The sequence below is a fragment of the Cataglyphis hispanica genome, chromosome 5 (assembly GCF_021464435.1).
Source record: "Cataglyphis hispanica isolate Lineage 1 chromosome 5, ULB_Chis1_1.0, whole genome shotgun sequence".
Classification (NCBI taxonomy): Eukaryota; Metazoa; Arthropoda; class Insecta; order Hymenoptera; family Formicidae; genus Cataglyphis; species Cataglyphis hispanica.
The window spans coordinates 8,062,793-8,077,171 of NC_065958.1; the positions used below are offsets into that span (position 1 = coordinate 8,062,793).

At 32.3% G+C, this 14,379-nt stretch overlaps 1 protein-coding gene across 9 annotated transcripts in view; it reads left to right on the forward strand.

Annotated features, from left to right (window-relative positions):
* LOC126849941 (dystrophin-like) overlaps positions 1-12,618 on the forward strand; it is a 392,976-nt gene extending 380,358 nt beyond the window's left edge. For 7 of the 9 annotated variants that reach the window (XM_050592375.1, XM_050592379.1, XM_050592374.1 and 4 more), the window contains 11 exons: positions 6,045-6,304; positions 6,715-6,873; positions 7,262-7,398; positions 7,723-7,927; positions 8,159-8,244; positions 8,330-8,657; positions 8,747-8,858; positions 8,941-9,579; positions 9,695-9,809; positions 10,380-10,487; positions 11,021-12,618. In XM_050592375.1, the coding sequence (XP_050448332.1) occupies positions 6,045-6,304; positions 6,715-6,873; positions 7,262-7,398; positions 7,723-7,927; positions 8,159-8,244; positions 8,330-8,657; positions 8,747-8,858; positions 8,941-9,579; positions 9,695-9,809; positions 10,380-10,487; positions 11,021-11,118 (2,247 nt within the window). In that variant the 3' untranslated portion in view covers positions 11,119-12,618. Of the gene's footprint in view, positions 1-6,044; positions 6,305-6,714; positions 6,874-7,261; positions 7,399-7,722; positions 7,928-8,158; positions 8,245-8,329; positions 8,658-8,746; positions 8,859-8,940; positions 9,580-9,694; positions 9,810-10,379; positions 10,488-10,627; positions 10,640-11,020 lie in introns of all 9 variants that reach the window. The other 2 variants (XM_050592380.1, XM_050592381.1) reach the window with 2 other exon arrangements.
* Positions 12,619-14,379: the final 1,761 nt, after the last annotated feature.

The window sequence follows — 14,379 nt, forward strand, 5'->3', positions numbered from 1 at the left end:
CTTTATATATATATATATATATATATATATATATATAGTCTTTACTTATAAGAGAATTCTCACACGACATTCTTTCTCTCTCTCTCTCTTCATTCCTTTAATCACACATACATGAATTTACTCTGCGATTTTGATCTTTTGTAATTTTCTTAACTTTTGATTTAGTAATTTTCTTAACTTTTTGCAACATGTTTAATTATGTTAATTATGTTTAATTGAAGACTACAAGCGACAAATATTTTTTTAGCAATATTTGTTCCATGGAATTTTCAATGGAATTTATATTTTCAAAATTATGCTTACTTTTATATTATTTAAAAATGTGTCATAGAAGAAGTTTTTAATTATTAAAAATAAATAACGTAATTGTGATAAAAATCCGAATAAATATAAATTAAGAAATTTGCAAGAATTTTTAGAATAATTAATCTTTAAAATTATTTACTTGTGGTGTGATTTTGTAAGTTAATTTCATCTTTTTTTGTCGAGATGTTTTTTTTTAGCAAGCATTGGCACATTTTTAAATCGCGTAGAGACACGCACCGCTTAAGAGACACGTGTCTCGCATATTTCTGGCAGACATATGTTTGTCCGCCTACTAATTCCATCTTTAAGCTCTTTGAAAGTAATGTTTATCCGTAGTAACCTTAAGATTCGTATACGTGTCAAATATTCACGACAGTTTCACGCGCGTTTTAAAGTGCACTCGAATCCCATCTGTTTCAGATCGCACATATAGTTTTATCGTTTCAGCAATGGAAACACATTAGAAACTTCTCCTTGTTTGAAACAAAAGATTTTCTAGACTTTTAAAGACTAAAAAAAAATTAGACCTTCCTTGTATATATTGCAAAGAAAAGACATTAGGAAAGCACTGTGATAAATTATTAAAAGACAGAAATTATAAAATTATTGATTAATAAATGAATAGCTACAAAAGGAAATGTAATTGAAAAATTCTAATCGCGATGATGCATCGGTTACATGCACCGTGTATCCTAGATAAAGGCGTCGATAACTAACACCGAGGATCTCGGCTAAAGCCGAGGTTAAGGTCTAGGATACAGTCTACGTGCGCGTGAATCCGAGACTTATAATAGATGAATATGGCGTATTGCCAAGGCGCCACAATATTGCTACTTAGTCACTTAAGACCAGACTCCTCTTTGTCCGCCGTTCTGGCGCGCGCCTCTCTGGACGATGGCCTGCGATAAATAACAGAAATCACTGCGAGAAATCTGAATATTATGAGAAAATTCGGTAGCCCCCGTCGTGCGATATTTCGCACTTTTATAGCTGCTGCCCTTTCTCATTCAAAGCACACACGTGTGAGGAGACACTGTAAATTATTTTGTGGCTTAATCCTTTGCTAAGCATTAATTTCTAGAGCTCCGCCTATCTCGTGCAATTTTTCAACTCGAGTACAGTTAAGGAAAGATAATTTAACGTTCATTTATTGTTAATATAATTTTCGGTTATTACGAGGATAAATATAATTACATTCGGCAATTTATATAACATATTTTTTACATCCACATATAATTTTCATAAATTGCTCTATTCCTTTTTGAAAATATTATATTAGCCAATGATGTAATCGCAATAAATGTTATCAATTTTATTGATATAAAATTCTGTTTAATATATCATATCTTTAAAATGCGATTGTTTGCATTGTTTTAATCTTTCATAGGCTGGACGTAAACACGAAAAGTTACATGTTAAGCTGTGATATAACCAACATGTAAGCTGCTTACCAAGATTCACTGTATACGGTGTTCCAATATCCCAACAGTTAAGTCTCTTAGTGTAGTCTGTAACTATCTTAGCTCAAGGAAACTTCTATATAAGTCTTACATATTACTGTCAGTCCTTCCTTTCCAAATAATGCTCACGTTTAAACAACGTTATTTTAAAAGTAAAAAAAGTAAAATACAAAGATGTTAATTTAAATGGAAGTAAACAGAAATAATCTTGTTTGCTAACAATTTCGAATATCTATTTTAAGTTTTATAAAATAATTTGTGAAGATACTGATCATACATGCAATACTGATCCCTTGTGAATTGTTTTTCTTCCGATTTGTCATCAACAATATTTTACAAATGAATTCAATTAACACTTAATAAAAAAATAAATTATTTTTTTATCTATTACTTGTTTATTATATCTTTTTTTTTCTTTAATTATATACATTAAAAATACATTAATTTTTGACATTAATTTTTATTAATCTTAAATTATCATGCTGTTTTATTTATCATGTTATAATCAACTTGCATCTAAATTAATTAATTCTGAATTTACATGTTGGCTATTTATTTATAGATTGTGATCCTAATATAATTAAGAAACGAAAATTGAACTAAACAGAATTAATAATGTTTGACATGAATTAATTGTAAAAGTATAAAGATATTTAATAAATTATGTGCATAATATATGTCAAACACAAGTTATTATTAAAATTATTTACTATTTAATTATCATATAATCATTAACATAGAACATAAATAATTAAAAAGAGGAAAATAGAAGGAAAAAAGTGCGAAAGAGAGACGGCAAGAGATCTCGCGAAAGATCTTGTAAGTCAAACAGCTAATTGCCGAATGGTGCACGAATTGTGCATTTAGTCAGGAGAATATCGGATGGCGCCAGACAATTAACTTAGTAAATTCCACGAAGTTCTCTTTGCCAGGACACAAGGAGTCGCGAGGAGGGACAGAGAGCAGGAACAACGCTGGAACGGTCGAGTTAACTTTAATTGCCCGGTTGGCTATATAATAAATGACACTGCAGACGCCGTGGCGAGAAATTATTTCGACCTCGGCTCTTTTTTTTCGTCCCGATGATTTTACGCGTGAAGGATCCCACTATCGACGGACCTATTGATTAATTTACATCCAGGTGCACGATCCGTCACTCGTCCGCGTCACTTTAGAAAAGTCGGGAGAACTCTTTCGACGCGATTTATCGTGAAAATCAAGTGGAGAACCTTTAATGAGAGTCGCGAAGAGTGACGTTTAAACAAAGTTGCTCGGTGCCATGTTTCAGCGAAAACAACGTTGCAGGGGCAAAAGTTTGAGGCCAATAAATTCCTATTTCTTTCTATTATTCTGGTATTAAATAAAACACTTATGTCACTTATACCGAGAAAGACAATAAATACGTGAAAAAATCCACGCTGTCTCGTGTATATTCCAAAATTAAAATTAAACTAATTTTTCGGGCGGAAAAATTTTTTGTTTTACTGCAATTTTTACATTCTACGTCGTTTTACATTGCTCGGTTTCTTTTACAGAATTATTACAATTTTGCTTATATAGCAATCCTGTTCTGCTGAAATACGAAGCCAAACAGAATCGAGGGATTATTTCGTGATTTTTATTAGAGTATCTAGAATTTAAACTTTCGAATGTTTCATTTCCGGCCATTTCTAATATTTGCTCTTCTTTCTTGATTTTTATATTTTATATTTTTATATTTTCTTTATCCGTTATAATTTTCTTTATGACACAGTGAAGCCGTGTCTACGTCACTTTCTGGTGTGTCAGTGCGCATTTCCTGTGGTACTTTATCCAATATCCGGAATTATTGTGACCGATTAAAAAAACTCATTACACACAAAGATTGACTTTTTCCTACACTTTTATAACATATAAATGCTCTTCAATTATCTTTATGTTATTTTAAGGATTGAGCAATAAAATACCGAATAGTCTCTCCAGAAAGATATTTTTTTTATCAATAGCTTAATTATAAACGTTTTATTATTTAACATTTATGAAAGAATCGAATACCAATATTAATTCAACGATTTTGAGGTAAAGATTTACCAAGATTTATCAAGTTTAAAAGTGTCTTCGCGTTTTACGTTTATGCAAAGAAAAACTAAGCACTTTATATATGATTGAAATTTGAATTATTATATAATTTGAATTACTATAGAAATTATAATTCAACTAATCAAAATATTATCTTTTCTTTCTATATCAATAGAACCTTAAAATTCTATTTCCCAAATTTCACATAAAGATCATTAATGTTATGAAAATATATAATTATAAAATATTTGAAATATTATTTTATGACTTTTTTTCTGCAAAAATTTGCTTTTTTGCAAAATAATCGAGATATTACACTTAACGAGTGCCACGCTTGCTGATTTAGACATATTAAGTGCGTTATTCTGACCTTGCGTGAGAACATTCATGTAGAGATTTAATTGTACAATCAAATGACTATCTTAATCTCGTACTCTTTTTACGTAATTGGAACGCGAAGTGCGTGCGTGCATGCGTGCGTGCGGCGCGCGCTAAAATAAATCTCGTCAACAAGATTCCCGCTCATTATACTAATTTTTTTTTTTCACACAATTTCGTACAGATGTACGTGAGAGAACGATACGAGAAACGCAGCGCGTTTTAGCGTTCTAAATATAATTATAGTTTCATTGAACACAATAATTCTTCATTAGCATTTGCCATGAATGTTATTAGAGGTGCTTTATGTCGGATACAATTCGCATCACGGGTGATGCAGTATTTATAATATACATTTGTCATATAACATATAGATATATATAATAAATTAAATACGTGAATTATACATTTTATCTCGGAATAATAATTACGCGATAGTTATACTATATATATATATATATATATATATATATATATATATATATATCGTTCATTTAAAAATTATAATATTAACACACTTGTTACGAGTTATTCAATGTTTTTAGGAGCACAGAACACAATATTGCAAAATGCTAGGAGCTTTAATTTGAAGCGATTCAGCTTGAACTTTCGCCTTTTAGAATTGTACGTTTTATCATCAATAATTTTTTACATTAATAATATTTTTCTCTCTAAATTATTGAGCACAAAGGCACAATTCAGCTTTTTCCGGAATTTTCGGTCCGATCATCGTCGCTCCACTTTTCTTCGTCACAGATGCAAGTAAGAGACTCCGACATTTCTCTCTTTCTCTTTCCTTTGCATTCGCGCTCCGCTTTTATGCGTCCGCCTTTTTCTTTATCCCGTTTTCTCGGGACAAGGGATGCTTAAAGCACTTCCATAGGGAGACGACTAATTAGAGCGATTTAGCGTTCGTCGGCTTTTATTTGGAATGCAAATGCCATCGTGAGACCGTCCTCCGTTTTTCCGCTCTTTCTGCTCTCTCGTGTCATATATCGCCGACTGATAAATGTTCGGAGAATTTTATCGCCAGTTACCGCGCCTTGTCCGAGGATGAAAATTTCGAAAAGATCGAAAGAGCAAGCCATTTGTACTTAGCGATTCTTCCCTACCTTTCTATTTGTACGCTCTCGCTTAAAGTGTCAGAAGTTCAATTTAAAAAAGCGCATATAAAAAAGAAAAAAGATTTGTTCCTCAAATATTCTGCCGCGTTCATCTTAATTAGAAACTAAATTGGATTTTGTCTCATTAGTAAACAACACGCACTAACTATAAATCGAAAGACGAAATTAAAATGATCATAATTTGATTACGCTTTATCCAATTATAATAGCGAGCTTCTGAAGTATACGCGTGATAATACGATAAGTATAACTTGAACGATTGTTACATTTTGTACATATAGTTTACTTCCAACTTTTCTGTCTACTCGCAAACAGCCGTTCACGATTGAATCTTTTTCTCTTACACTGGGAATATCACTTTTGGCCGTAATTACGGCAACAAAAACAGCCCAGACACGTTTTATGCACCTGCACATTGCATCGGATACTATTGCTCTGAATGCATAATTCGAATTTGCATCGCGTAAAAGTGAATATCTTAATTAATTACTTGCGTTCGTTATTTTACTCCATTGAATACTATTCCATTGAATATTAACAATCGCAAACGAGTTTCTATATTGATGCGACAGTAAAATATTCAAACATTAGATGGAAAATATCCGTCAATTAAAAATTAATTAAATATGTATGAAAGAATGTTGTTTTCTTGATTATTTGCAGATTTAAATAATAAATATAGAATCTTAATATAACAACGCTTCTTTTCTAATTTCAGAAAATATGTGTCTTCCAAAAGTCTCTCGAGGATCTCTCTTCGCGGATGGCCGCGGCCGAGGCGATCCAGAGCGGCTGGCAGAATCCAAATGACGCCAACGAGGCGACGGAATTGCTCGAGCAGTTGCAGAAATTTGGCGAACGATTGGTACCTATTCAGAGGAACATCGAGGATGCGAACGATCAGGCGAGCGTCTTCGCGTCAAGCAGCGTCATCGTTTCTCACGCTTTATTGGCGAAACTCGAAGATCTGAACACCAGGTATGGCTTTGAAAATCGCACAAGAATTTATTTCGCGCTTTTCTATGCAGAGTTATCGCATATCGTTTATTATTTTGCGTGCAGCTGCTTTTGCAGCATATCCATCTATACACTATGTTTCAAATTATAGAATTTAATTTTAATGACAGATTCTTTGAGCAATTTGGAATCAATTTTACAAATCTTATTTTTACAACATATGGATGCTGCAGAAATATTCTGATATCCTCTTTACAAACATGTGAGGATTTCAAGATTTTTTTTTCATCACTCTCTGCACAAATATCACTGATATCAAGACGAGCATTTAAAATTAGATTGCCGTTATGTGTGGAACTTATCTTGACGACGTTCTTTGCTTTGAATTCAGAATGAATTCGCGATGTTAACTTTTTCGTGTGTTTTCGCAGGTGGAAGGTGCTGCAAGTCGCGGTTGACGAACGTTACAAGTTGCTAAGCGGATTCGGGAAGGATGGCAGCACTCCGGGTAGTCAGGCTTTCCTCGCGAGCAGCGTAGAACCACCATGGGAGAGAGCCCTCACACCCGCCAAAGTGCCTTACTATATCAAGTAATCGATCTTCCTTGCGTCTCGTATAGTCGCCTTGAGTTTCCCAAACTGTGCAACACGGTTATTCCTGACACGATCAAGAGCTTTTACTCTCTATATGCTCTCTAATACAATTGACTATTTTTTAAGAAACATTTAAATATATTCAATATTTAATTATTAATATTTATAATATCTAATAATATCAATATTTATTATATATATCTCATAATTTTTTAATTTAACTTATAGAGAAACATAACAGTGTCACATTAAACTTTTTTAAATTTAAAATTTATATAGAAAAAAAACTGATTTAGAAAATTATTGAGATTTTTACATTTATGTATTATATTTATTTGTGCATATAATTAGATCTAAGTATTTAAACGAAATCTAATTATTATAGCCATCAATTGGAAACTACGCATTGGGATCATCCGAAAATGATAGAGCTGATGTCTTCTCTTGCGGACTTAAACGAAGTTCGCTTTTCTGCATATCGAACCGCCATGAAACTGCGTACCGTTCAGAAACGACTGTGCCGTGAGTATTTGCACAATCTCTTAATAATTAATCATTCCTTTATTACTGCTTGGTTAGCACCGTGTGTTTATTAACTATCGTAATTTTCTCGATCAATCACATTCTATGTGTCCGTAGTGACATATTGTTGCGCAATGATATTAGATCTTATTTCTTTCAACACATTCAATGCACGTTTACCAAACTGACCGATACTATAAAAATTCTTTGATAATTTTTATTTTTTGATGTCTCATAATATTTAATATCTAAAATAAAAATGAAATAAAATAAAAATAAAAAAAGCTTATAAAATAGACGAATGTTTTATATTTGTCATTTCAGTGGACATGTTGAGCCTTTCCACCGCGTTGGAACAGTTTGATTCACACGGGCTTCGGGCACAGAATGACAAACTGATCGACATCCCCGATATGGTAACAGTACTAACATCACTGTACGAAGTAATCGCAGCAGACAATCCGGCGCAGGTGTCCGTACCGTTATGCATTGACTTGGCCATCAACTGGTTACTCAATGTATATGATAGGTACGTTCTACGGAAGAACATATTTTATAATTAGTATTAAACTATCGATATATACTAATTTTTATTATTCAAATCAGACTTATGTCTTGTTCTCATATGTATGCATTTTTTTTAATTTAATATACTTTAGATTTTCTTCAATTTTTTAGATGTATTAGTGATCTTCAAGACATTATTCCTAGTCTTTTTATAAAATACAATAATTATAAAATTTTGTGTTATAATTTTCAGCCAACGCACTGGTCAGATTCGAGTACTTTCATTCAAAGTCGGTCTAGTTTTATTGTGCAAGGGACATTTGGAAGAAAAGTACAGATGTGAGTGATATCAAAATTCTCTCTAATATAATAGTCCATAAGTATATTTAATGTGTATCTAAAAACGCTTTTGTATTCTTTACAGACCTATTCCGCTTGATCGCGGATCCTAACAGACTCGTAGATCAACGTAAATTAGGACTTTTGTTGCATGACTGCATACAAGTGCCGAGACAATTGGGTGAAGTCGCGGCATTCGGAGGTTCAAACATCGAACCCAGTGTTCGCAGCTGCTTCGAAAAGGCAGGAAAAGATAAGAACGAGATAGAGGCAGTACACTTTTTAAGCTGGTTGCAGCAAGAACCGCAAAGCATGGTCTGGCTACCAGTGCTGCATAGATTATCCGCGGCAGAAACGGCCAAACATCAAGCTAAATGCAATATATGCAAGGAGTATCCTATCATAGGATTCAGGTAAGATAATTTTTAAATTTGCTTATTGGAAAAAGTTGATAATGTAAAATTGTCAAAACATATTGACATAAAAAATATTTGAATTTCAGATACCGTTGCTTGAAATGCTTCAATTTCGACATGTGTCAGAACTGTTTCTTCTCAGGACGCAAAGCAAAAAATCATAAACTGACACATCCAATGCAAGAATACTGTACTGCGGTAGGATGTTTATCTTTATATCATTTAAATCTTATCAAAAGAAATGGTTCGTGAATATTGAATGACATTTGTCTCTTTACAGACGACGTCTGGTGAAGATGTACGCGACTTCACACGTGCGTTGCGTAACAAATTTAAATCCAAACGATACTTCAAGAAACATCCTAGAGTTGGCTATTTGCCTGTGCAGACTGTATTAGAAGGAGACGCGCTGGAAAGTCCGGCACCTTCGCCCCAACACAGCTCTCTCAGCCAAGACATGCATTCTCGTCTGGAGATGTATGCTTCTCGACTTGCCGAGGTCGAACTTTCGCGCACAAGAAGTAATTCCACACCGGACAGTGACGACGAACATCAGCTAATAGCACACTACTGTCAAAGTCTAAATGGTGGCGACAATATTAACGTACCAAGAAGTCCGGTTCAAGTCATGGCCGCGATTGATGCCGAGCAGAGGGAAGAGCTCGAAGCTATGATACGGGAATTGGAAGAGGAGAATGCAACGCTGCAAGCGGAATATGAAAGATTGCGCTCGAAGCAAACCCCGGGTTCGACACCAGAAGATGGTCACAGTACTAGGCAACCCGATTGCGATATGATTGCGGAAGCTAAGTTGTTGAGGCAGCATAAAGGAAGATTAGAAGCGCGCATGCAATTACTTGAGGACCATAATCGCCAATTGGAAGCGCAGCTACAGAGACTTAGACAGCTTCTAGATGAGGTATATCACAAAAATGTTGCATTTGAAATATTTTTTTTTAGCATTAATTTTTCTAATTATGTAAAATAAAAATATTAGAAAACATGGATCAATTTTTATATCTAAATTTCTTTAGCCGAACGCCTCTTCACCGTCGAAGACCGGAACTTTACAAACTCGAAGTGTAACGGCATCACAATTAGCGACCGATTCTCCAGCAAAAATGAATGGCCATTATCATGATTCTCCAGGTATAATGCACTTCAATTTCATTCCAGTTCAAGTTTAGACAATTTTTGGACAAATGATAATACGAGATGATAAATCAAAGCTTTTTAATTGGGGATCGCTATTAATGCATTCAATCACACGATCAGATTGTCATACATATTTACTACAATTGATCTGCAACAACCGGATATTAACATCTTTTTATTGGTACTATACTAACTGCATATTGATACAATAGGGATTCAATGATTTTAATCAGATTATCTGTGACATAATAAATGAATAGCAAATCTTGCTTATATGTTTTGAAACAAATTGTTTTCTGATGTGTCCCAAAATCCTATTTTTATAAAATTAATAAAATTTTATAAATTAATAAAGTCGCTGAGAAGGTTTCATTATTAACTAATATTACAAATGTAATAAAACTGACTGAAAATGCAATGCAAAATTAGAATAATGTATGTAACTTTTTAGCATCATTTGTATTAATTATGAGAAAAGTCCCTATTGTACGCCTTGTTAGATATTACATTTAATTAAACACTGAAAATTAGATAAGCTTATTGCTATTGGGTATATGGACATAGGTGGTGGAAACTCGAACGAGGGCAGAGTCAGCAGTTTAGAGAGGCCACCGCCGCCGCCGCATTCTCACAGTGTTGCTCATAATGTGGGCAATCTATTGCACATGGCAGGTTCGTTCAGTTTATATGAAAATGTGATCGTGTGCCAATTATGTAGTATAATCGACTTATATGTTCAGTTTCTATAATGCATGTGTCACTTCTGCTTGATATAACCTAAATAATGTTGCTTTCCTGTTTTCACGCTACAGAATGGATGTAAGGTGAGATCACTATGCTTCTCCCTATAGAGGCTTAAAATTTGCTTCAATATATTAATACAAGATATGCAAAATAAAACACATATGTTCATAATTATGGATAATGCAATGAGAACAATCTTATGCATTAATTAAATTAATGCATATAATAAATCTTTAATATTAATCATATATTCTATATACCTGTATATGCTTGAATTCTTTTTGACTCATTTCTTTTCACGCTTATCTTTTTGTTTTTCTGGTATATCTCTAAATATGTGTGCATGCATTGATTGTCTAAATTTAAATTATGAATTTAACAGCATACAAACTCTAAAACTCTTAGAAACAATAATGAGAAAATGTAAGTAGATAGTAAAGAATCTTTTCTTTTTATTTTAGGGGACTTAGGAAAAGCTGTAGGTGAATTGGTAACAGTCATGACAGAAGACACATCGAAAACGAACGGACAACGAGCACCACCACCGGCATTCAAATAACAATTGTAACCGGGAAATTTATTTCATCGAAGAATGCTGATACAAGATGATGCTAAAAGTCGACTAAATCGACGTGCTATCCATTTGATATCCATGATTGTAAACGTTTAATAATCGTAATCATTGACCAATAACACACAAGTCTGGCTCTAATACGCATATCAGAGACAAGTACGTGGTATATCTGCCGCGCAAATGCAGGGTCAGGGGACTCGTCTCGTGGTGTGGTGGTTTCGGGTATTTTATAAGTTTTGATATACGTCATTCTATAGCTGGATTATATCAATAAGACGATTATGATTTGACTTTTGGCGCTGTCCCCTGAGAGTAACTTTACTACATATTGACATGTCATATCATAAAACTAATTGTAATGAGAAATCAATTGTTATGCTTGCTAGCTAAACTATACAAACAATTAAGAAATATAATGAGAATAAAGGAGAATATATGGAAGGAAATATCATTAACAATGCATGCAAAAGCAATGTATCAAATCACATAATCTATTATAGATCGTAGTTTATATTTACATACCCATTCTGTTCACTGCCACGGGCTCTTCCTCGACGTAACTTACACATGTTGCGATTCTAGACGACACATAATGGGAAATAGACAGAATTCATATATCTGACCTCCTGTACTCAACGCTCTTGAATTTTACATATATAATTACATGAAAGAAAAAGAATCTTTTATAATAAAACAGAGAGCGATGCGCATTACAACTTTCAAGTTTATTTTTTATCCAGTTACATGATTTTTCATATTTTTTAAATAAATTTAAACGGCAATGTCTATTATTTAAGCCTGCCGAATGTTATTATATATCTAAGAGTATATTGATAAGTACCTAACTAATAAACTGTAGGCTGTATTCTCTAATATGTAATAAAGTTGTCTAGAAAATATTCATCGCGATATTATTAAAATGTGAGCTCTTATCGTGGTTCTATTATTAAGTGATCAGTCTGCGATCTGCTTCCTGGCGGATAATTTTTATATTTTGAGTAAATTAAACGCGCGCAGCACGTTTTTTTACGCATATCATAGATGCCATATGTTAATAATACTATTATATTACTATTATATTACGAGGAAACGCTGCTTGCAAAATGTAAAATACATATCTTCGAAAAAGAATATCATATTTTACCAATTCGATAAACATTGCGAACAAATGTCGAATAATACGTAACAAATGTATTGATATTTGCCGTTAGATCATAAACAAATTGATTTCACTTTATAGAGTGTAAAATGATCGAATATGTTTTTTCAAGCTCCATCTGTAATCTGTTGAAAGATTGTTGGTTTTGCGATTTCATACATTAATATAACACATTAAAAAATTTTAGAGGATTAGTCATATATAAAAATGGAGTTATATACTGCATACATCAAACAGGTAACTACGTTACTTGTAATATATTATAATATAACTGAAATGATATGGGACAAAATGCTTAAATAAAAATAATAATGGATATAAAAAAATCTTACATATTTTTTTCTTTTCTGTCCATTACATTAAGTATTGATCTGACAATATTGTCAGAATTACGTAGTTACCTATTTGCAGCCTCTATCACTTACATTACGACACCATGTAATCCAACCAACACCATGTAATCTCGTGGCACGTATTTATTGAAATTATAGATTTCTTCATTGATTCTTGTCGAAGGCTCATCTATTCATGGCATCGTCGATCTGGAATTTAAAAAAATTAATTATTTATATAATTATAAAACTTTTTTTAACATATTACAATCACTTCATTATTGAAATTAGTTGAGTTCTCGTCATCGAAATCTTCTATGTAGTTCAATCTTTTTTAAAATTCCTTATTCACCGCATTACACAATAGTGATGCATCCATTATAGATTTGTTTATTGAAGTTGGTTCTTTCGAAGGCTTGTTTATTTACGTCAATCTAAAATTTTTTAAAATTGATTATTTACAATCTTATAAATAATTAATAAATCTTTTATTAATAATTATTATAAATCTTTTTTTTAACATTACAATTATTTCATTATTTACATTATATATTTCCTTACCTTTTCTTATCATGCGTGCGAAATTTTTGTTATATTATTAAACTGGTTGAGTTCTTATCATCAAAGTCTTCTATGTTGTCCAATCTTTTTTGAAATTCCTTATTCACTGCATCTTATTCATTTGCACAATGCTCCAAACTTCTAAGAAGAGTTTTCCTTGATATATTTGCTTTCTTGAAGAAATATATTTATTTAATATATACATTTACAGAAATATATTCTGCTTATTGTTTAAACTTGAGTTTTTTGGAGAAAAACTTTAGAGTCTGTAACTGTCTGAGGGGGTGTGTTTCTGGACATATGTTCGTAGGACAATTTTACCTTAGTTTGACCTGTAGAATACCTCTTTTTTTCTACTATTAATTCTGGAACACTCCGTATATTATATATTTAAAAACTAAATGTAGACTGTATCTTACTTGCGAGAATAAAGAAGCGATGATGGAAGTTGCGACAGCAGCAGCGGCACGTCAGACTCTAAAATGTAAAACGTGATGAGTGTGACTTTACAAATACCTTGTATAAAAAAAAAATAAATAAATATTTAATACGTTAATAACGTTTTCATTACATTTACATAATTTTTCTTTGTTATTTAATTTGATGTTAAAGTCAAAGTTTGAAATATCTTTGACTTTAAACAATGGCGTAGTAAGACGGCGCCGAAAATATGGAAAAAAAAATCATGATCATTTTATAATAGATGTCCTATTTGCCAGTCTGCAGTTGGTTATGATTTATTTGCTTCTTTTCTTTTAGTCATGTTCTGTACATCTGGTACATCTGAAAAAGTCAAGTTTAAAATGTTACCATCTGTATTTTTCGAGCAGCCTTGGCACGTGCCTTCTTTTTGTTTAGAATAAGGATTAATATGGCGCCATAATATTTCAGAAAACTATATATTGCCAGATGTTGTAATTAAAAAAATAGCAGATGTTGATTTTTTATATTTAGAAAATCCAAAAAATAAAAATATTTAGAAACATTCAATTATATTAATATAATTTTGTTTACACCATGAGAGCTAATAAAACAATTTCAATAAAATATTGAATAATGAAATTAATATTAATAAAATTAAAATTAAATATATTAATGTGTGAAATTAAAAGTTTTAATACAAAAAGATTATGTAAATGTGCATCGATATAAAAAGTGAATTCTCGATCAGAACATTTCTACAAGGACGTTGCC